This window comes from Strongylocentrotus purpuratus, unplaced genomic scaffold (genome assembly GCF_000002235.5).
Source record: "Strongylocentrotus purpuratus isolate Spur 01 unplaced genomic scaffold, Spur_5.0 spur5_contig_828, whole genome shotgun sequence".
NCBI lineage: Eukaryota > Metazoa > Echinodermata > Echinoidea > Camarodonta > Strongylocentrotidae > Strongylocentrotus > Strongylocentrotus purpuratus.
The window spans coordinates 271,916-294,297 of record NW_022145533.1 but is presented as its reverse complement, the minus strand read 5'-3'; the positions used below and the strand labels follow the sequence as shown (position 1 = coordinate 294,297).

Below are 22,382 nucleotides of genomic sequence, written 5' to 3'. Positions count from 1 at the left end.
CACCCATGCCTTCTTTTATCGAACTATGCGGTATCCCCATGGAAATTTACTTGCTTCAGATTCTTAGAGTATGGCCTGAAAGTTTTATACAAATTGTGCAGTTGTATATAGAGACCAAGGGGGCGTATACGGTGTACCCTTTGCCCTCGTCATAAAAAAACTCTCTTCGAGTGGGTTTATCTCCTGTCTATCCAAACACACTACATGTAGCTGGGTATAGTCTTGGACCTTGGGCCGACGTTGATCTACAAATAAAACACTCCTACGTGCAAACAAAACCTCGCAAACTAAGATGCCGTGATATATGATGGGCTTTTACTATCAGTGATTCAGTACAGATCTTGCGTCCATTGTGTGATGTTTACCGTTTTTTCGTTTTCAATATCTACGTTCTGTGCATGGGATTTGTCTTAAATAGTTTGCTTCGCCATGGCTAACATGAAGGTATGGATGACGCTATTGGTTTTGATCTCCTTCCACGGGAACTCCGAAAGTCAAACTGAAATGGGTAAGTATATTTATAGTAATAATAACTATATAGCGCTTAATACATCAATGACGTCTCTAAGCGCTTTACAGGTATATTATTACCCCGGTCATTGGATTCAATACTTGCCCGCACACAATGTGTGCACAATCTCCACTCCCTGGGGAGCATTCCAGCCAGGCGTAAATTAACGCTCAAAACTGTTTGCCCAACAATGACGGTCGCATGATAACCATGTTTTTTTTTGTCCAAATTACCATCCACCATGGTAACCATGATTATCATGGTACCAAAACAATGAAATACATTGTTTAATGACCCAATGTATTTCATTGTTTTGGTACATTGATAACCATGGTTACCATGGTGGATGGTAATTTGGACAACAACAAAATGGTTACCATGGTACTTTTTTGTAAGGGTTTATTAATTGGCAAGTGAAATACCTGTACCCTATCTTTTTTTAATCATAATATCTCATTCTCTGTAATACATGGAGTTTCCTCTACGGAGAGAATATCAATTACATCAACAAAGTTTAATAAAATACAAGATGTTTTGCCAAATGTCTGCAGAAGTGAAATAGATGTTCAAAATCCCATAATTATATGTTTATAGTCTCAGGCAAGTTCGTGAGACATACAAGATGAATTATTGACATGCATGCGTGTATTGACCCATTTATTGTTTGATGACATTCGTATGTTTTTGAGCCATGCGGAAGGGCGTTACCTAGCTCCTATACTTTGACAAGAAGCCCTTTGGGTAATGCGACGGTCACAAAGGTTCGTACGAACTGTAATTTCGTACGAATCTCCCTGTTTTTCCATTGTCTGAAAATCGTTCGTACGGCGTTCGTAGCAGTTCGTAATGACATTTGTGACCGAGGCTTTATGAACAGACGATGAATTCGTTTGGAAGATGTAGGCATGTATTTGGTTTAAGATCCACTTTACAGCCATACAATGTTGTATAATATAATTCATGCCATATATTAGAGACGTTTTCCCTTTATTTTATTGTGTTTGCTATTTTTCTTCTGGCCAAAAAAAGAACGATACTATATGTTGTCTATAAATCTTACGTAATGCATATATATATATATATATATGTGTGTGTGTGTGTGTGTGTGTGTATTCCATAATTGTATCGTGACACCATCATAAGCTTTATGCTTTCAGGTAGTCTCAACATTTTCGTCTGTGTATGCAAATTTACTTTATTATTATACATACAGTAACGGTACTATAATTATGTCCCGTTTCGGACCAAAACAATGAAAAGGTTATATTCCACCGGCATTAGTGAAAGATGATACAAACTTAGAACTTTCCTCAAAACGAAAGGGCTTGAAAATGTCTTTTTGTGGGATAATAAAGACCGTTAGTTGTTGAATCGACTTTAGGGATTAAAACCCTTGATTTTCAGACCCTTATTTTGGCCATTAGGCATTACAAGAAGTGTGCTATTGATGTAGACAAATGCTCATGTGCCCTTTACAGCTCATTACCAAAGAAAAAATGAAGTCAGTCAGTCACTATAATAGTGTCTGACAGTGAAGTCTAGAAAGTAAACGGGTTTCCTTGCATAATTTGAATACGTACTAGGACGTTTAAATTTCACAGATATAGGACATACGTGACGTATTCATTATTCCTGCAAAGTTCTACAGAATTTGATGTTGGCTGCAAATGGGACATAGTACTTTTAATTCTATAACTAAATGGATGCAGAATCTGATTCTGTATCTGATAATCACAGAATGAAGCAGAGTTGGCACGATTTTAATCTCCCCGATTTTGAAGAAGACGACAAAAAAGTTAATACAAAAATCGCTGATTTTAATCACTTCCGTTTGTGAATATAAATGAAGCTTAGTTTTACTGTGATGACTCGATCAGCTCATACCATATTCGAGATGATGCAAGACGTGGTCCACATAGAAGAATCCATGAATTAAATTTTACCTTTTAGTATTGATTGCTAAATTATAATTTAATCAACATTGTAGCTTTTCTTTTTTGTTGCGTAATCCCCTATAATTGATCATCTCGGGATAGACGAAAATAGTGATTTTTGTTCATGTGACCTTATTCGACCTCTATGCAGCCAACCGTGGACAATCCAGTGACTACTGTATCACAAGAATTGGGGCATGCACAATACTCTAGTCCATGCATAGTATAGAGAGTAGAGTATTGTGCATGCATGCCCTGATAATAACACGTTCATATAATATATCTCAACAAAATCAATCTTATAACAATTAATTTTTTCTTGCTCACACTGTATTTTCGAGCTGTAAAAAACCCCATTAAGAACAAACAAACAATAACTTTATTTGATTTCCTATGGGCCGACGGATAATGAGTATGAGAGAAAATAAAGAATAACAAAACATTGCACACGGAACCCAAGTCCGAATTGGGTTCCGTGTGGACATATGGGAACGCGTTGGGTGCGTCACCCACGAGTCGCTTTTATGTTTAAAGGGCCCATGACATCGAAATACAAGTGTATTCCTGTTGGTGTGCAGTCCTGCATAATCTCATATTTTGATATGTAACAGGTGGTCGACTTCGGCAAAGATACATACCACTTTCTCAAGTTAGCTCATTGATGACTGATAGATGATGTCACAAGGGAAATGAGATCTGGAGGTTTTTGAGGTGCATGGAGCTTAGCAAGTTTGAAAAACAAATATTTAAAAAAAATATTTAAAAATCTATGAAACAAATTCAGAAGTTTATATTTCAAAATAGGAGATGTATACAGGACTGCACACTAACAGGAGGTATTTCGATGTCATGGGCCCTTTAAATGAGAGATTATTTATGTTAATATAGTGGCGATAACAAGTACTTTGGAAATAATGATGTTTAAAATGCTTATTTCATGACATCTGCATCATTTGTTCGTTATCAGATTATGGGCCGAAGAAAGTCTATGCAATTGGATGGCACTAGATAGAAATACTGCCATTTTATTTGCGCAAACACGTTTCAGTCTCAGATTGGAACAAAGGTCAATCCAGGCAGTTATAGTGCATTTGCGAAGACTTTTAACTATCAATGATTGATTTGAACAGTCATCTACTTTAACCCTATACCGAGGTTTGCGTACTAACAGTGGCGTATCAAGAAATTTGACAAAAGAGTCGAGGGGTGGAATCCCGCCCCCCCCCCCCCCCCACTCCGGGAACGGAGGTACCGCATGCGTGTTCCCAAAATCTACGGCTCGTCACAAAGAAAAAGATTTACCCGTATTGACTTAACACACCGGACTTATGCTGAAAGGGTGGGGGATGCTGTGAACACGCAATATGCGTACCCTAAATAACACTGAGTTGGGGGGGGGGGGTGGAATGCAGCACCCCAAGACAAGGGTCTTATAACTGGGCAACTTCTTTGTTCTTCTACGTATATACCGTGTGAGTCAAACAAAAGTTTACAACTAGAAAATTGCTGATTATTTTTAAAATCATCATTATGAACAGTAAATTATTATACATCTAATGAAAGAGCGTTTTATCCCAAATCATTTAGTATCATTTTTGTGTGGTATGACTGCATGTATTCACGCTTGGATGAACGGGAGGCATTGTTTGCGAGAGTGGAAAAATCGACTTGCGCCAAAGTTGCTTAGTATGTGATGTTTAATCCGTTCAAATTTCAATAAACACGCTAAGCCTTGTTGATCGGGTGGTAATGTCTTTTTTTCATGACCGTGTTAAAGGGGGGGGGGAGGGTGGGATGAAGGAGGGGGCGGGCGGGTGATGTACCATTTAACAACCAAAAAAGAAGCACAGAAAAGAAAATTGCGCCTTGTTGTGAGTGACAAACTGAAACCATGCCACTCTGTGTAAAGATGGCCCTGAGTTCCCCATTTTTAAGTTTCGTCCAGACACCCCCCCCCCCTAAAAAAAAACCGCCGTGGTTATTATTTGTTTTTAGGTTCGAAAAGAATGACAGCTGACGGTGCAACCCAAATGAGGCGCGTGTTCACTGAACTCTACGTTATTATTGAAGACCAGAAGGTAAAGCGTAGGCCTATGCAAAAATTGACTTGCACAAAAGTACTAAAGCGAGAGAATAAATTGAATGTCTCAAATGAGATACAAATCATATGCCATTTTGCAGAAGCAAAGTCACACACAAACACACGCACAAAATAATGTTCTTTGTTATTTTAAATTTAATGTGTGATATGTGTGGCATAATTTGGATCTGCAAGGACCAAATTAATACCAAAATCCCAACCGTTTTTTTTCAAGCATCACATTATCAACAACTCGATTTTTTGCACGTTGAAAATAATTCCTCCTGTTCATTCGAGCCTAAACATATTCCACACAAAAATGATACTTAATGATTTGGGATAAAACACTCTTTCATGATATGTATAATAAGTTACTGCACATAGATAATTTTTGAAATGGTTAGCATTTTTCTAGGTGTAAACTTTTTTTGACTCACACTGTACACCCCAAATATAGTTAGTTTCAAGTTTCAAGTTAGCGAGTTTTCCTGGTCTTCAATGGTCGAAAGCTAGCTATACACAATAGCTTCACAGTAATGCTGGGTACGTCACCGCCCTCATCATCACCATCGCCAACTCCACCATTCACAGTGATGTCTTTACAGCACAACTCGTCTGCAACAAAACCTATTATTTGTCTGGATAATGTTGGAATGATTTATGTTCTTTCAATTTTATTATTGTATAGTCATTTCCTATGTCTTTTATTGTATGTCTATTATTTTTCGATCTTTCCATCTCTCATCATCTTTTCATATCCTTTTATTAACTTCTCTCGTCTTCTCTTTCTTTCCATATGTTTTCCTTTATTTCAATATTAATTTTCACATTTTGTTGTATCATTCCCTAGTCTTGCTCTTTCTCTCTCCCTCTTTCTCTCTCTCTCTCTCTCTCTCTTTCTCACTCTCTTTTCTTCTCTGTTTTTTATGTTTAATATTTAAGCTTTCATTCCATCATATGCTACTTCTATCATATCATTTGTATTTATCCGTTGTTTCTATTAATCTATTTTATCTTTCTTCATATTTTTCATTGTTTTTTTATCCTTCTATCAACTTTTCTAAGAGACTTTCTGATGTGGTATTCATATTTATTTTGAGATTTAGAAACGCGTAAGTTGATATTCGAGCAAGCTAGAGACATTATTCAGGACACTTGCTAGTATTGCGTGAATTTTTAAGACAATTCTCCACTTTCCACAGTTACCATGACGACGGAGATGATGGGCACAGCACCCATGACCTTCAGGACCCTACCTCCTCCTCCTCCACCATCAATCCCACCACCTCCACCTACCACAGTTGAACCTACACCCGAGCCACCAGTTACAACGAGAATCCCTCCGCCACCACCTCCTCCGTCCCCACCACCACCTCCTCCACCATCGTCCACCGTACCAACAACACCAACGCCTACCCCTAACCTTCCTACCACAACCAGCAGGACATCAACCAGGATGTTAACCACCACTGTGGCCATCGAACCTACTCAGATGCCGATCGAAACCACTCGCCAGAGAACGGAACCCATCAATGTAGAACCGAATCCTGTCGCTGAATCGCTTGGAAAGATTGGTGTCTTGCTCACCAGCCCTCTAGAAGAGGTATTTTTTTTTTTATCATTTGTATTTTTTTTTATCATTGATGATTAATCTTCCATTGGTCATTCTGTTTCTCTAAAAGAAATTCCTGTACCTCAATATAGTCCGAACGTTGTTTGAAGAAGGCACAGGTTCGTATAATGGCAATCAGTCAATTATGACTATTATCACCAGTATTTTCATTGTTATGGAATTCTTTTCACCTATTTTCTTATCAGGGGTAAGCCTCTTGTTCGAAAATGATCAAGGCGTCGTCCCCCGATATTGGAGTAGGCCAACCCCCCCAAAAAAATTGCCTAAATGATATTTTAACAATGCCTATCCCCATATGAGAAGAGAGAAAAAGGGGTGGATAGTAAGCACAGAGTTATGATGGAAAGTGCTCGAAAAACAAATTTCAAAAGTACAAAATATTATATTTTTCTAGCTCGGTCAAACAAAAATGAGAAGAAAAAAAGAGGATGGTATACCACTTCTGCTTTAATAATTCGTCTTCTGACGGTAGGAGTGACGTAATAAGCAACACATTTCGAGGAGGCTGGGTCAGTATACTCCTGTCCTACCACCCCACACCCCCCCCCCCCTTCCAAAGAAGAGAAGATTTGCATTTAGCTGTATGAATAGGATTCCATGACATTTGCTCCGGCGACAATTGCTCCGCTGTAAATTTCATACACTAATCGAATGGCTAACTTCAACACTATACCCTACCCTAAACCTAACCCTAAACCTAACATAAAACCCTATTGAAACCCTAACCCTAACCCTACATCTTAGACGAAATAAAGCCCGGAGCAATTGTCGCAGGAGCAAATGTCGTGTCACCATGAGGGCGCATTCTAACGACTTCGGTAAACCTTCTCTCTTTTCTTTTTTGCAAGGTCGCGTCGTGACACAACACTGAGATGATTATTTAGTTAATCAGTCCACTCATTTTTGGTGTAATTTATAATCTCTTCCTCTAACGAAATTTCAATGGTGTTTAAAGAGAAGGTTCATTGATTTAAAAAACTAACTTTAATGTCATCATTGCAAAGGTGACACTTTGATTGGCCAAGGTTATCAAAAGCCAGTGCTTGGAAACATTCGAAATAATGATTATTAACAATTACAAAATGCTTAGATACAGCCCCGACATAGCACCTGAAAAGCTCCCCGGTCGCTGCTGAGATTTGACGTCACATGTTGAACATGATGTGCACAAGCAGACGATGTCCCATGACATCTCACACAATTTCAGTGCCTGTTTTGTTATCTTTTCTTCAGTTATTTCTCTTACTTCAATACCTTCAGGCAAAATGTTTAATCTATTGCCTCACTCTTAACCCCGTGCATGGTATTATTTTGATGAAAAAATGCAAGGATTAAAAAAAAAAGAAGGAATCCGTCGCTTGTAAACAAAATAAGACGCCATTGTATTTTCAGCTGCATACACCGCGGCAGGTTCGGCGTTTCAAGAGGGAACAATAATGACGTCCAGCTATCATTCCGGAGGTTTTTTAATTTGAAAGTGTGGTTTCTTTGATCGTTCATTAACCCATATCCTGTGTATTTACAAACAAAAGAATTTAGTTATCAGAATGGGGGTCATATCCCTTTTTGAATGGTGTAAAATTCCATCACATTTATATACACTAAACTCATTATAATTTGAGAAATATAAGCATTGCAATTATGTTCATTCTTTATGGGATGTCGTCTGCTTGGGCAGGGTTGGTTCATATTGTGACGGCATGAAAACTTTTTTTTTCCGGCGAATCTCTCGCATATCCCAGATGCTATGGAGGTTGTTTTATTTGTATCTTTATAAACCACCCGATAATAATGTAGTTGACCTAAAACTTGCATAATAGTCATCTAATAGCTTACCAGTTTCTAGTAATACGCTATTTGCCGTATTTGTGATTTTCTATGAACCCGCACTTTAACTATAAATTGTACTACATTACAAGAGGGCATTTTCATCCTTCCTCCAAATTTACAATTTTACCATGAATTATAATCCCCGATATTTGCCCTCACTATATATATATATATTATCATCATGTATTTCGTCGCCCCGACTCTCTCTAACGACACCCGACTCCCTCTAACGACACCCCGACTCCCTCTAACGACACCCGACATCCTTTAACGTCGCCCCGACTCCATCTTACGTCCCCAGGACTCCCTCTAGCGACACCCGACATCCTCTAACGTTACCCCGACTCCCTCTAACGACAAACCGACTCCTTCTTACGACACCCCCGACTCCCTCTAGCGACATCCGACATCCTCTAACGTTACCCCGACTCCCTCTAACGACACCCGACATCCTTTAACGTCGCCCCGACTCCATCTCACGTTCCCCCGACTCCTTCTAACGACACCCGACATCCTCTAACGTTACCCCGACTCCCTCTTACGTCCCCCCCCCCCCCCCCCGATTCCCTCTAACGACAACCCAACTCCCCCTTACGGCACCCGATTCCCTCTCACTGATCCCCACATTTCTAGCCTCCATTCCCGTAATTCTGCTCTTACGTTTTTACTGCATTTAGTGTAAAAGAAATCTTTAACTATATATTTCTTTTATTTTCATTTTTACTTATCTATATACAGTTTGATCGAGAGGAATTCAAGAAGGTGATATCCCGGGAGGTCAACAACTACTGCTCCGAATTCACTGGACAATGTGCCGGAGAAGGTACTGTAAGGTATGTACAGCGCTTAGAGACTTAATTGTAATTTGCGCTATATAAAAACTGAGTATTATTATTATTACAGCGTCTTTTTTTCCCGTAACCTAGCCATCCTAGAATGCATATTAATATTTGAATATATGAATATTTGCGTTGGTACGGTGAGGTGGAGATCAAATTCAAAATTAAATCGGCTAGACGCTGGACTAAATTAACCAGTATGTCGCGATGATTATGGACAAGTTACGACCTGGGTAGTCATTCGTTTATACGGTAAGCCTCCCGATTTTGTCGCAATGTCACTTTTAAAGTAAACTTAGCATCAGATTCTGTACACATGCGTGCGTATCATGAATATTGATGACTAGCGCATAACGTATAGGACCTATTGAGCCAATCAAATGCAGCGACAGGATGGCTAGGTTACGGAAAAAAAGACGCACCCCGTTTGGATAAGTCTCGATCACATCCGGGGTGCCTTTATTCACAAAGATCCTAAGTCGAACCTAACTCAAAGTTGGACTTAAACATTATGGAGAGTCACTTGTAGCCTTAAAATAAAATTCAAGTACTTTTGACTTTTCACATCAAGAAAATGAAATCTCCTTGATTATGAACGATTTTAATCAACATTTTATGCCTTTTAAAATAATTTTTACAAAATATTTTCGAAAATGCTAATGGTTTTCCATAATTGTTATGTCCAATGTAGAGTAAAGTTCGACTTAGGATCTTTTTTAAACACCCCCCCCCCCCCCCCGATCCGATAAATCTGCAATATCTAATTGCATTATGACACGAACGCGCTTATACAATTCGCTTTAATTTTCACATTTCACACAAAAATTGGGTACACGGACGACCTTTGTTGCACACAACTACTTTTATTTTTCGATTCCACTTTAATACGATTCATTTACACTATTGTTGATTTACACTAAACAACCCCTTTCAAGTATATTGAAACTTTTGGTCACATTTTTTCGTAAAGGCCGGTGAGGTTTTCTTTAAAGCGATCCTAATATTTTTAATGATTTTGAAATATGAAGTTCTTAGGAATAATGTATCTGATTAGATAGGCGCATCGCTACACCTTTTTACAGGATGAGGGATGTAAAGGACCAACTTTGCTGACTACGCTTTTGAAAATTTACACACACAACAAAAGGAGGTTAATCACATTTTCAAATTTTCCGGCAAGGAAAGGACGTGTTGTCGGATTTCCCACATTACTTTCATTTTTTTGAGATTTGCCAACAATTTTTAATGTCACACCCCACACCCCCTTCTGATGACCATCCTAAGGGCGAATCGTCAGAAGTAAGAAATCAAAATGTTTAAAAAATGCATTGTCGAAAGCGCACCCCTTTATTACGGTACCTTTGATTTCGAGTTATTTGGTCATTTTAGCTGCAAGTCGGTTATTGGGATTTACAATCGTTTTCGATCTTTTGACTTTTATTTTCTGTTTTAGTGCCAAAAACGTGGTGATTATAAGGGCGGAACTCTACGAGCAACCTGAGGCGAATGGGGCCGGACGTAGACTACTTCAGGAACAGCAAATCTTGGTAGAATACTACGTGCAGGATCCATTTTTGTCTACGAATGTGATTCTTACAACAGAACAACAACGAATGTTCCTTGCTAATGAGGGAGTGAACGACGCCCTGCAGGTATGTGCAGCTTTATTTTGAGAAATATTTAATTAGGGTCACGGTAATTCAATGCCACCCGAATGGTTTCATGTAAGAACCTGATTTAAATAAATTATTATAACTGCTAAATAATACAATTACAGTGAGAGTTATAGACTTCATGGACATGACAAAGGGTTAAAAAAGTGTTTGGACTAGAGTATACTCATTAATTATTTTCCTGAACATAATGGGTAGAAAATATTTCGGCCAATTTTCTGGAAAATTCCCAATTTTGTCACCCGATGTAGATTGAATTTCAGAGAATTTAAATTGCCGTTCACCAAGTTTATTTCATGATCTGTGCTTTAAACTCACTTTTGAATTCTTTTAAAATTCGTTTTCTCATTGCATGGATAAAAGGCATGCACTCAATCGCTCAGTCGTGTACAATTTGTTAAATGACCACTTAGTTAATACCGCCGTGCACGAACTTGCAATTAAGACTATTTAGCCCCAAATATACCTTTCTCTGAATTCAAATTAGTATAATCTTTAATGATTTTCCATATTCTTTAATAATTCTATATTTTTGTGTAAAAGAGTACCAGGTAACCTATCTTACACTATTGTATGCAGATGATAAGTTTTAGTTTTAATTAAGTAATGGCGTTTTAAATAATGACGTTTGTGGCACTTTTACTTTATTTTAGAACATCTAAAAGTCCTGAATTTAATCCATGCAGCTTTTGTACAATTGACCGCTTAACTTTGATGAGTATTATCAGATTGAGCTTTACAGAGCGTTGCAGAGATTTTCAGAGCCGAAGTGATGTATCATAATTCAAAATTTTCCTAAAAGTATGATTGCAAATATTCATAATAAGCACATTTACAGCATTTATTCTTTCAAATTCGAATTTTGTCAATGGGCAGTTTTATTTTCATCCCATTTGTTGTGTACAAAACTCGGGCTTTATTTTTCACTCCCTTCGCCAGTATTTTGATCTGGAATTGTACACATACATGTACTTTTATAAACTTAGCTTGCTGCTAGAGATAGATTGTGATTGTTACATACGTTTTTGAGTAACTTATTAAACCAAAATAAACTCAGATCTGACTAATGTAAGGCCATGGTCATGCCAAAATGTAGTCATTTTTATTGTAATGTTAAGATGCAAATGATAATTGAATAAAAACATTTTCTTTTTTTTTTGCAAAATGAAACGAAATACTATTATTTATGGAGGTTTTAAATTTTAAGTTTGATGATTTCCATTTTTTTCCTCAAAAATTAGAGAACATAGGAAGTGAATGTGCAGTCGTATTACCGAGTGATTGTGATGTCATTCTTAAATTGCCCCGCCAAGTGAAAAATCATTCAAACAGCTTTTTTTAAATTTTATTTCCCCCCTGATTATGACTGTTGTTTTCTTCGTAGAACGACATCGATGGTTACAGTGGCATTGCACCTGTGTACGCTGAACCTTTGGGTAATGATGGACTGGAAGGTTGGGAGATAGCTCTCATCGTTATAGGCTCAGTGGCTGCTGCTGGACTGGTGATTGGAGCCGTAGCTTTCCGTATGTCTAAAAGTAAGTTTAGTCGTAGCTTTCGGTACGTCTGACAAGTAAGTCAGGGCTGTCAACCCTCCCGCAGTTGGAGGGCAAGTCTCACGCCACCACGCTCATTCTCCCGCCGTCCCAATGCTCGTAGCGGGAGGCGTCATTTTTTTCTGCGGCACAGATTGGGGCTTTTTTTTAAAAAGAGGTCTTGATTTTAACCCTAACCCTAAACTTTCCCATAGGCTCAACACGCACCTAACCTAAATCTTTCTTTGGTATTCTTAACGTGTAATGTTATTTTGAATGTATTTTTAACAATCTTTTTAACGTGTAAATATTTAAAAATGCAACCTGACACTTTATTATTATGTCAGCATGTAAACATGAATAATCCAGCTTCTGCTGCTTTTCATGTAAAATGACAATTATGATGCATGTTTTTGAAATTACATAATAAACCATTATTGAATTGAATTGAATTGAATTGAATAGGTCATATTTGGACATGTGGTCACCTTTTCTCATGCTTATAATTATTGTCATAACAAGAACTTGTCACTAGATGGCTTTGGATTTATCAGATGAATGATACATTTTCGACGGGGTTTTCTTTTTTAGCAAAGAAAAGAGCAAGCATATGGATCTGGAACTGCAGGACAAGAAAACTATACCGCAAACGGAACATACTGGAAATGGCTATTCTACAGTCGTAGCAACCGTTTGGACACACCAAAGACGAAACCTTCCGTGGATGAAGCGGATGTTGCTACACAGGTAAATTGTATTAAAGCCCCATTGTCCTACTTGTAGCTACTTGCTCCCTCTATAGAAAACTTCCCCAATCGGTGCCTGTTGGTCCCCCATGATCCTCTTTTTCTTATGTTAGTTGAGAGCCGAGTAATGAGATAGCCACCTGTCAGTGACCTCGCTGTGTGGTCTAATCCCTTCTGGCCCAGTAGTATTGACGGTCTTTAAGTGCTGGGTTTTTAATTCAAATATTATTATCAACAGGGACGGCGATTTCTTGTCGCTTGAGATGGATGGTACAGGAAATCCAACTGCATTCGATATAAAATGTATTTCATTTTAACTTTTAATTCTAGTAGACAATATACAAGGGTCACGCATGTGCTATGTCATGTGGTACAGAATGACAGACAAAGTTGCAGTGCTCCGAACATGGAACTATTGTCTATAGTGATTAAATCTGTTTACCCAACCTCGAAACAGTCGAATAAGAAATGCATAGCATAATTAGGTCTATATGAGCAGTTTGTATGGTTGTACAGGGCCTTGGCCTTCCGATTCCTTAAATTTGACAAAAACCTTCATCTGCAAAATAGATATATTTTAATAATACATAAGTAACGTCTACATTTACTATCATTTACAAATTGATATTGAATTTACGTTGATTTGACTCCTTGGAGCTGACTCTGATCGGTAATTTGCATAGAATCATTGGTATAAAAAGAACACCAAAACCCATTTTACTTACGTGATTTGATAAATTAAGCCTTTGATTATTCTAAAAACTAATATGTTCACAGAGTATCACAGATAACCAACTTACCTTCATTTCGGGAAGCTGTCCAAATAATAATAATAATAATAATAATACATTAATGGAGCGCAGAAACTATCCAAAAAACTACTGCGCTACAAGAGCTCCTGATATGCTTAGATTTACAGTTAATTAAAAAGATGTGTTTTCAGTTTTGATTTAAAGATATTTACAGATGGTGATTTCTTGACTTCAAATGGCAAGTTATTCCAGAGTTTTGGGGCTGCACAAGCAAATGCTCGATCGTTATTTTTGTTTTGATAGATGGGATCTGCAGCAACAAAGTATCTCGGGAACTGCGCAAGTTGCGATTGTGTTGATTAAGACAGTTTGTAATTCAACAGTTCTTTGATATAAGTGGGAGCTTGACCAAGAAGTGCTTTATACACAATCAGCAAGATCATACATAATTGAAATACTTATGGATATTTTAATGATTGTACAGTATTGCTAACTTGCCCAGTTTTTGTGTTCCAATTAATTAATATATCTCACCATTATTTGAAGTTATCTTGTTATTCTTGGTTGTGCAGTGTTTATATTACTGTATTTTATTTAAAGGTAAAGACCAGTATTGGAAACGCCCAATTTCAAAAAATGAAACGGAAGCTCTCATTACCAACCATGTGAAAGAATATGTTTTGACTATTAAATACTTGATGATAAAAATTTGCCGGGAAACCGCCTACTAATTCATATATTTGGTAGTTTGTTTCTCTCATCGTCTGTGAGAGATATAGGGTAGTCCCATATACATCTTTCTGTGTATAGTGCTTGTAACTTTACGAAAAATGGGCCAAATTTCTTATCATTTTGATGATTCCAGAACCTTGCAGATGCTAGATGCTAGATGATCAACCTTTTCTGATCGATTCCACAACGTTTCTTTCACAATCCAATCGCATGACCATAACTGGTCTTTACCTTTAACCAATTTTCAATGTATGCTATTTTTAAATATTTTAAACTATTGTAAATTCAATTTGTTTCAGCATTTGGATGCTATTTTGAATATTTATTTTTTGTAAACAATAAACCAGTTCAATCAACGAATCAAAATCATTCTTTTATCTGTAGTATGAGAAATTGACCCAAGAAAATTGAACGTGGATTTTCAGAACCTCAGAATTTTAAAGTAGGGGTATCATACATTATTATCTGACATCATCGTTCAAAAGGCTAATAGCGGCCATTTTGGGAATTCATGCAAATTTCTCAAAGTTGCTCATTCAGCAACAAGGCTGAAGTTTTTCGTAAACCTCCTTGGATCACAAAAAAGTACTTCAACAGCAGGAACTTTTTGTGTTTGCCAATTATCGACTTATAATCATTATATATTTCTTGGGAAAATGCATGAAATGCCAGAAATAGGTCATACTTCAGAAATACATTCAATTGGCTCTTGGAACTCATACTGACCATGCAATAACCATTATTTAGGGTACGCATATGCATGTTCTCTTCTTTTGAAAACACCCCTTAAGTCCGGTGTGTAAAGTCTTTTTTGTGTATATACGAGCCGGACTTTGGTGCGTGAAAAGTACCCCTTTACCGGACATTTTGGTAACACGCATGGTATCCCTCCGTTCACGGAATCGGGGGGGGGGGGCGGGTGAGCGAGTCATCATTTTTTCGAACTTGTGTTTTTATGCAAAACCCTGATTTGATTTGATTTACCAATATAAAAACATATAAATAACAATATACATGATAACATGAGAAAATAACATTGGATGGATCGCCCTGCTCAGCTAAATTACAAGTTAGTCGATAGCGTATTCCTCAATTTTTGTTTGTTCAACAGGTGAAATACAAAGATATAGTGTCTGCAACAGGATTCGAAGCAGTTGAAGGAAAACCCAAGAATGAAGCTAATCCGACTTTGAGCAACAACGAGAATAAGCCGAATGGAGGAACTTCAATGGTAGTGACTGCGGAGATTTCATCATCCTCATCTGGTTCTTCTACGTCATCAGAGCATGGAGATACTGAGCTTGATGCAGTAAGAATCAATTTTACAAAATATTGTAGGAAGAAATGGTTGCAGAAAATACTGTCGTTGAAAAAATAAATTTGTTAATAGCACATCAAAATGTTCTCGATCTTTAACATTTTAGAAATGAGGTATCATTTCTAACTTGGTTTTTACTTCCATGGGGTAAGAATTAACGAAAATATAATATGAAAAATCTACAACAACATACAGTTGCAGGCCGGTGCAAACTAGGGGTTCGTAGGGTTTTTTTTTTTGCTCAAGAGGGATGGGGAGGGGTTGATTAAAAAGAAAGTTCTGCTCCATACTCCCTCCCGTTGAGCAGGAAAAAAAAAAAAATTAGTGCTCACTACCCCCCCCCCCCCCCCCCCCCCCCCCGCTTATTCGCCAGCTGATCCGCCATTTAAGTGCACATTACCTCCCTCGCAATGTCGTTTCACTATCACCTCTGGCTCAAAGTTGGCAACCCTAAAACCACCCTCCTCACAAAAAGCTTGTACCTGGCAAATATGCAATATTGCTTTGAGTGTTAACCATCTACCGGTATCTACCACAAAACTTTCAGCTTTAAAACAAAATTCACAAATATTGAGCTAAAGAAGAAGAAGAAAAAAATGAAGAATGATGGCTATGGCTCCCGACTAGAGATGAAGATGGTCATAATATGATGTTATTACTGAATCCTTGAGAAATCAAGGCGGTTTTAAATATCATGCCAGGCGACTTCAATACCAAACCTTAGTTTGGCGTGGTTTGCCAATGATAAAGGCTATTCAAGCCAAAGTCACACTAGGCGTACGACCGGTTACCGACTTCTGACAACTATGAAAAGCTGCGGCCAACGACAACATATTTTCAAAAATGTATAGCGTGCGATAAGTTGTTATTTGCCGACCGCCGAAAGATTTGCAGTTGATCTCCGACTTTTAATAATTATGACCACTATAAATCGCCGAATGACTGCCAACCATTTGCCAGCATTTCCGTGAGCGGTCCAAATTAGTTTACAAAAATCTTTGATGATCGGTCAATTTTCGTTCCACATTCGGTAACCAATCGGCATCTGATCTCCCGTAAATATAATTGTGTAAATTGATTGTCGATAGCGGCAGCATTTTAAGGCAAACTCACACAGTCCCGGGTTGCCAGCAATGGAGGACCCTGTGTGTTGAATAAAGGTTAATTCATTTCCTATCTATTTACGTTGATAGGTAGCATTGGGACAGTACAATATGGATATTCGTACTACGGTCCTATCAAGACGCGATGTAACCTGGTACGGTCCCTCATCTGAAGAGACATACTTCGAAATACCTCCAAATATGCATGTCGAACTAATACCCGGTTATTGTTGTAATCATGATTTCGGTTTCGCGAACGCGTATTAAGTAGTAAATATGAGGTTAAATACTCCGACAACCCCCCCCCCCCCCCCCCCCCGCCCCGCCCCCTAGAGCTACCCCGTGGTAAATACAATATGTAGTGGTGAAAATTTAGATGCCATTCAACTAAATAGACATGCATGTAGCAATATTAAATGGATTTTATTTCGTGAGATAACAGAGAATGTTGTTTAAAAAATATTTCATTCGTCGTGCCTACTCTTGAAATAGTTATTCTCCTCAGCACTGTATCCTACTCACGGGCTTCAATGTTATGCAATTACTGAAATACTTATGACATGAATTCCTTCTTTCCTGTAGACTGCACAGGAACAGCAAGAGATCCCACCAAAATATGAGCCACCACCACCCATTACAGATACGGATCCAGGAACGGATCCAGGAACTGAGGAAATACTTGCTCAAGTGGAAGAGGCAGAGGTGTTTAACGAGTTCGACAAACTTGTGGCCTCTCAATCAGGGTAAGAGAACATTCTTTAAATTTTATTACCCAGTTCAGGAAGTTTAGTGACGATAAAATCTGAAAAATTATTAAAAGAACATACAAAGGAATTAATGTACTTTCATATTAATTTGATGTTTGATAATGTAAATGCCGCATAAATTTAGCTGAAGAGATTTCGAGAAATCTATGGAGATTTGTGATGCACAGTAAAACTGTTGACTACATAAAGAAATGAAAACAGAAAGTGAATTCAATTGCCTCAACATGAAACATTTCTTGAGATATCACCTTAAAATTGCCACAAACGATTGCATCTTTAAAGGGCAGTCTTCCCCTTTCTTAGGGTTTTGGTTATTTAGGCCTATATACCTATATATCATCGTAGAGATGTCTCTATGCAATAAAAACTTAACAAATTGAATTCATGGGCAAACGCGAGTACATTCAAGATATTTCTTGTATTTTGGAACTAAATCTGTTCGCTTGGACCTTGCTATACCATGCTTGTGCAATTTCCTCTCAATCGATTTGGGTTTGCGAAAACTAATAACGGAACATTCTTCATTATATGCCATAGTTACGCATTAGCAGGGAATTTGATTGTTTCCTCGAATCCTCGTTGGAAGAATGTTTCGGAGAACGCAGTTGTCGGTGTGTATTTGATTGTTTCCTCGTTGAGAGAATGTTTCGGAGAGCGCATTCGTCGGTTTGTATTTGAATGTTTCCTCGTTGGAGGAATGTTTCGGAGAGCGCAGTTGTCGGTTTGTATTTGATTGTTTCCTCGTTGGAAGAATGTTTCGGAGAGCACATTTGTCGGTGTGTATTTGATTGTTGCCTCGTTGAAAGAATGTTTCGGAGAGCGCAGTTGTGGTCACGTGTATTTGATTGTTTCTTCGTTGAAGAATGTTTCAGAGACCGCATTCGTCGGTTTGTATTTGATTGTTTCCTCGTTGGAAGTTTCGGAGAGCGCAGTTGTCGGTGTGTATTTGATCGTTGCCTCGTTGGAAGAATGTTTCGGAGAGCGCATTTGTGGGTGTGTATTATTTTGATTGTTGCCTCGTTGAAAGAATGTTTCGGAGAGCGCATTTTTCGGTGTGTATTTGATCGTTTCCTCGTTGGAAGAATGTTTCGGAGAGCGCATTTCGGTGTGTATTTGAATGTTTCCTCGTTGGAAGAATGATTCAGAGAACGCAGTTGTCGGTGTGTATTTGATTGTTTCCTCGTTGGAAGAATGTTTCGGAGAGCGCATTTGTCGGTTTGTATTTGAATGTTTCCTCGTTGGAAGAATGTTTCGGAAAGTGGTCGGTTCGTATTTGCGTTATACTATGATTCCATATACATGTATTTAAATCTTCTTGATAATTTTAAAAAATACAGTCGCCAAAATGTTCTGAAAGTTAATGTATATATGTGTTTCTTTTGAATTCATTCATGGTTTTACTATTTTGAATGGCAGCCACAATAGTTAAATTGCTCACAATTTGCAAATTTATGTTTAGAACAGCAACGAATATATACAAATGCATACCGAAGCTTTCCGTCTTGTACTCATCAGAGTAAATGGCAATAATGCATTTAATCATACGTTTTAATGCATACACACATGCGGAAATATTCAATTATAATTATACATGTAACTAAAAAAAAGAGATGACATTATAAAATTAGGCCGTCTAATAAATAAGAAAACATGCTAGGTCTATCCATCTAAATATCTCCTTCCGGTTCGGAGGTTGGTTGCAACATCTCTCCATTTCCATCTTCTGCCATTCTGGTGCACTCTTGCAGTTTAGTCCACTCCAGTTCTTGACATTCCCTTCTCATTTGATTGTGGGTCTCCCTCTAGGTCTACTTCCTTCCACTCTTCCTTCCAATACATCCTTCAAGAGGCTTTGGTGCCTTTTAACATGACCAAAGTAATTGATTTTTCTCTCCTTAACTAATCCTACCAGTGCATTTTTTTACGCCCTGCCATGTGCAATATCTCTTTCTTGGTTTTCATTCGTTTCCAGAATATTTTTATCATTCTTCTGTAAATCCACATTTCAAAAGATGTTATTCTATTTACCATGGCCTTGCTTATTGTCTATGTTTCTGCTCTATCTATAGAGCTATAGCTCTATGGAGTCATTCAATAGGACAGACCATATACATAACAGTTTATTTTGTTATTTTGATTTTGTTGTGGATTTGTGACATTTCAGTTTGATCGTAAACTTTTCATATATTTATACTTTTCCAATTGACCCATCATGTTGTAGAGAGATACGGTGGAGGGGAGGGGGGTGCGGGGCAGAAACGATTTTGCACCCCCCACGCTTGGTAGAATGAAACAACTGCCCCCTCACTTTTGATGCCTCTGGCATGCTTGGGAGAAACGGTTTCTACAGTACTTAGAGAAACTGCTCATATGCAAGTGTGTATGGAATTTAAGTTTATATAGCAACAACAGAGGCAAAGAGAGGCTCGACTCCCCTCTCCCGAACAATTTTCAATCCACCCAATCAAATATATCTAATTGTTTTTCACCTACCATCGTCAAAAGAAGAGTATATTTTATTAAGTTGCAAGATCAAAGTGCTCTCAATACAAATAGCCAAACTTCAAAACGTAATATTTTCTAGCTACGCGACCTCGCAATTTGAAATGATTTACCAAGGGTATCGCTACTGTACAATGCAAAGTTATAATACTTCGAAATGTATAATCTTCTCATGGGGAGGATTGATATCCAAATTTTTATTGTGTCCGTATAGTACATATAAGAAAACATTCCTAATCTAATTGGCTCAGCCCTCTCAAAATTGTTTTGTTCTTAACGCCAATGGTATACACCTTCATGATTTGACCAATGGAAATATCTGATACATGTATCATTCTCTCTGAATTATTGCATATTGATGGTGGTTGATATCAATCGTCTTATATATTCTCTTATTTTCTGCGCAGGGAGCTTGCAGTGAACTCAGCAGCATTTAAGAACCCAGGCTTTGTGACGTCGCCTGATGAAGGCAGTACTCAGTAGTGAAGGCCCATCGAATCTTCTTTTCACATGGACACCTTTTCATCATACCAATGATCGCATCCATAGGCGTATGGACACAATGTCACCAGGGGAGATGATGTATTTTGACAGAATATTAAATTTGCAGTTTCTAAATCATACGATCAAGCAATCAGAAAGCGGACACAAAAATGACACTTTATTTACCGTCAACATGTAGTTTGTCATAACTAAATAAGATGTTTTACGAATAGACCCTCTTGCTGCCAAAATATGAGGCAACTGCTGCCCTTATCTTGGTAACTTTTACATTTTCAGGTGATACAATGGACCCAGACCCTTTACAACCGCCCCCGTACGCCTCCGATTACATGTCAGGTGTTGGAATTAGATTCCTGGTTGAAGCAGTCACGCAGTAATGGTTCATATTGTTTAATATACAAAATTCGACATTTTCTGAAATTTACCACACTTTCAATTTCTCTTGTATTACTTAACTTGAATCAAATACTTCTGTCACATTCAACGCCATATGCCTCCACTATTCGGGACCAAAATAATTAAGTTCTTAATTAATCCGGTGTGATTAATGGATTTTTTCATTCTCCTTCCAGAATGTTAAACAGGCTTGGCATAGGTGAACAAAGTAATAGGCCAAATAAAATGCCAAATCTAACCTTATCAACATTTATTGTGAATGTACTACTGTTCCCTTTCTGTAAACTAACTCAGAGGCGTTCCGAACAGATTGGTCGAAGGGATAATGCCCCCTCCCCACCATAATATTGAAACCCTTGTAGATATGTAAGATGTTCATTGAACATCAAACTTAATTTACAATAGTTTTAAAGAAGAAAAGTATAACTTAAGTTCCTGTTGTCATTTGCATATTACTTGATCTTCGTTAATGAAAAGCTATATTCCGTAATGGTTGTTTATGTAATTTCTGTAAAAGGTTATATTGATAATCGTGATAGTAACAATAATAATTATAATAATAATAATAACAATAATAATAATAATAACAATAGTCATCATTATTATAATAATGATAACAGTAATGATACTACTTCTGCTAATGGTATATTAGTCAGGGAAGCCTGCAATATTATTATCCTAACAATTTCCAGGTAACAATTTACACGTGGATGGAGAGTGGCAAGGGAGCATTTCTGTCTTGCCAAATAGTGCCAAGCTGAGTAATCACTAGAATTTTCCCTTTTATATAGCATAATATTCCAATTGTTACAATGGCAAAATTACATAAACAATCATACATCATATTCTTAAAGTGTAAGATGGTGAAGAAAATGTGTAAAAACTCTGACGTATTTCATTTTATTTACTTCAGTGTCGAGGCACTGATGTGTACGTATCGCAAAATACTAAAGTTTTAACAGAAGCAAAATCCACGGTACTTGAAAGCAAAGGCTTCCTAGAAAATGCACATGGATATCAATTCCATTTTATCTCTTTTCATATGATAATAAAACGTAGATACATAATTATGTGGTTTCGTTTAATTTGAACTTGATTTGATATGACCAATAAACCGCTGATTAAAAATAAAAATACTATTGCAGTTAACGTATGTGTATGATTGTGTTTATTCCTAACCGCTTGTTTGCGAAAATGTATAAGTTAGAATCGTCTGGCTTAAGTGGTGTAGCCGAACCGCCGAACCGAATTGAAATTGCTAGTGGGATCGATAAATATGAACATACTGCTGGGGTGTTCCTGGACTTCTCCAAGGCTTTCGATACAATTAATCATGATATACTTTTGTACAAACTCAGTTATTATGGAATTGAGGAATAGCCTGACAGTGGTTCAGGAACTACCTTCACGATCATGATAAACTCAGGTGACTTTAAAGTTCGTGATCTGGTTAAAACTCTCTAATCATCTCGCAGGAAGATTACACAATAAACAAAGAATTCAAATTCTGTTAAGTGTATCAAAGAA

General features: G+C 37.6%; 1 protein-coding gene across 1 annotated transcript; it reads left to right on the top strand.

The window, feature by feature from the left end:
• The first annotated feature begins 57 nt into the window (after positions 1-57).
• LOC115918163 (tyrosine-protein phosphatase non-receptor type 23-like) lies at positions 58-22,382 on the top strand. The gene is made up of 9 exons (XM_030983289.1): positions 58-508; positions 5,728-6,128; positions 8,727-8,821; positions 10,281-10,479; positions 11,885-12,060; positions 12,632-12,782; positions 15,377-15,574; positions 17,269-17,429; positions 20,363-22,382. The coding sequence occupies exons 1-9, from the start codon at positions 430-432 to the stop codon at positions 20,436-20,438; spliced, it is 1,536 nt and encodes a 511-aa protein (XP_030839149.1). The 5' UTR covers positions 58-429; the 3' UTR covers positions 20,439-22,382.

Excerpts from the sequence above, each read along its gene's own strand:
- LOC115918163 (XM_030983289.1), top strand. The coding sequence starts at position 430 with ATGGCTAACATGAAGGTATGGATGACGCTATTGGTTTTGATCTCCTTC. Across the intron at positions 6,129-8,726 it reads TCACCAGCCCTCTAGAAGAG|TTTGATCGAGAGGAATTCAA; the intron begins GTATTTTTTTTT and ends ATCTATATACAG. Across the intron at positions 15,575-17,268 it reads GAGATACTGAGCTTGATGCA|ACTGCACAGGAACAGCAAGA; the intron begins GTAAGAATCAAT and ends TCTTTCCTGTAG.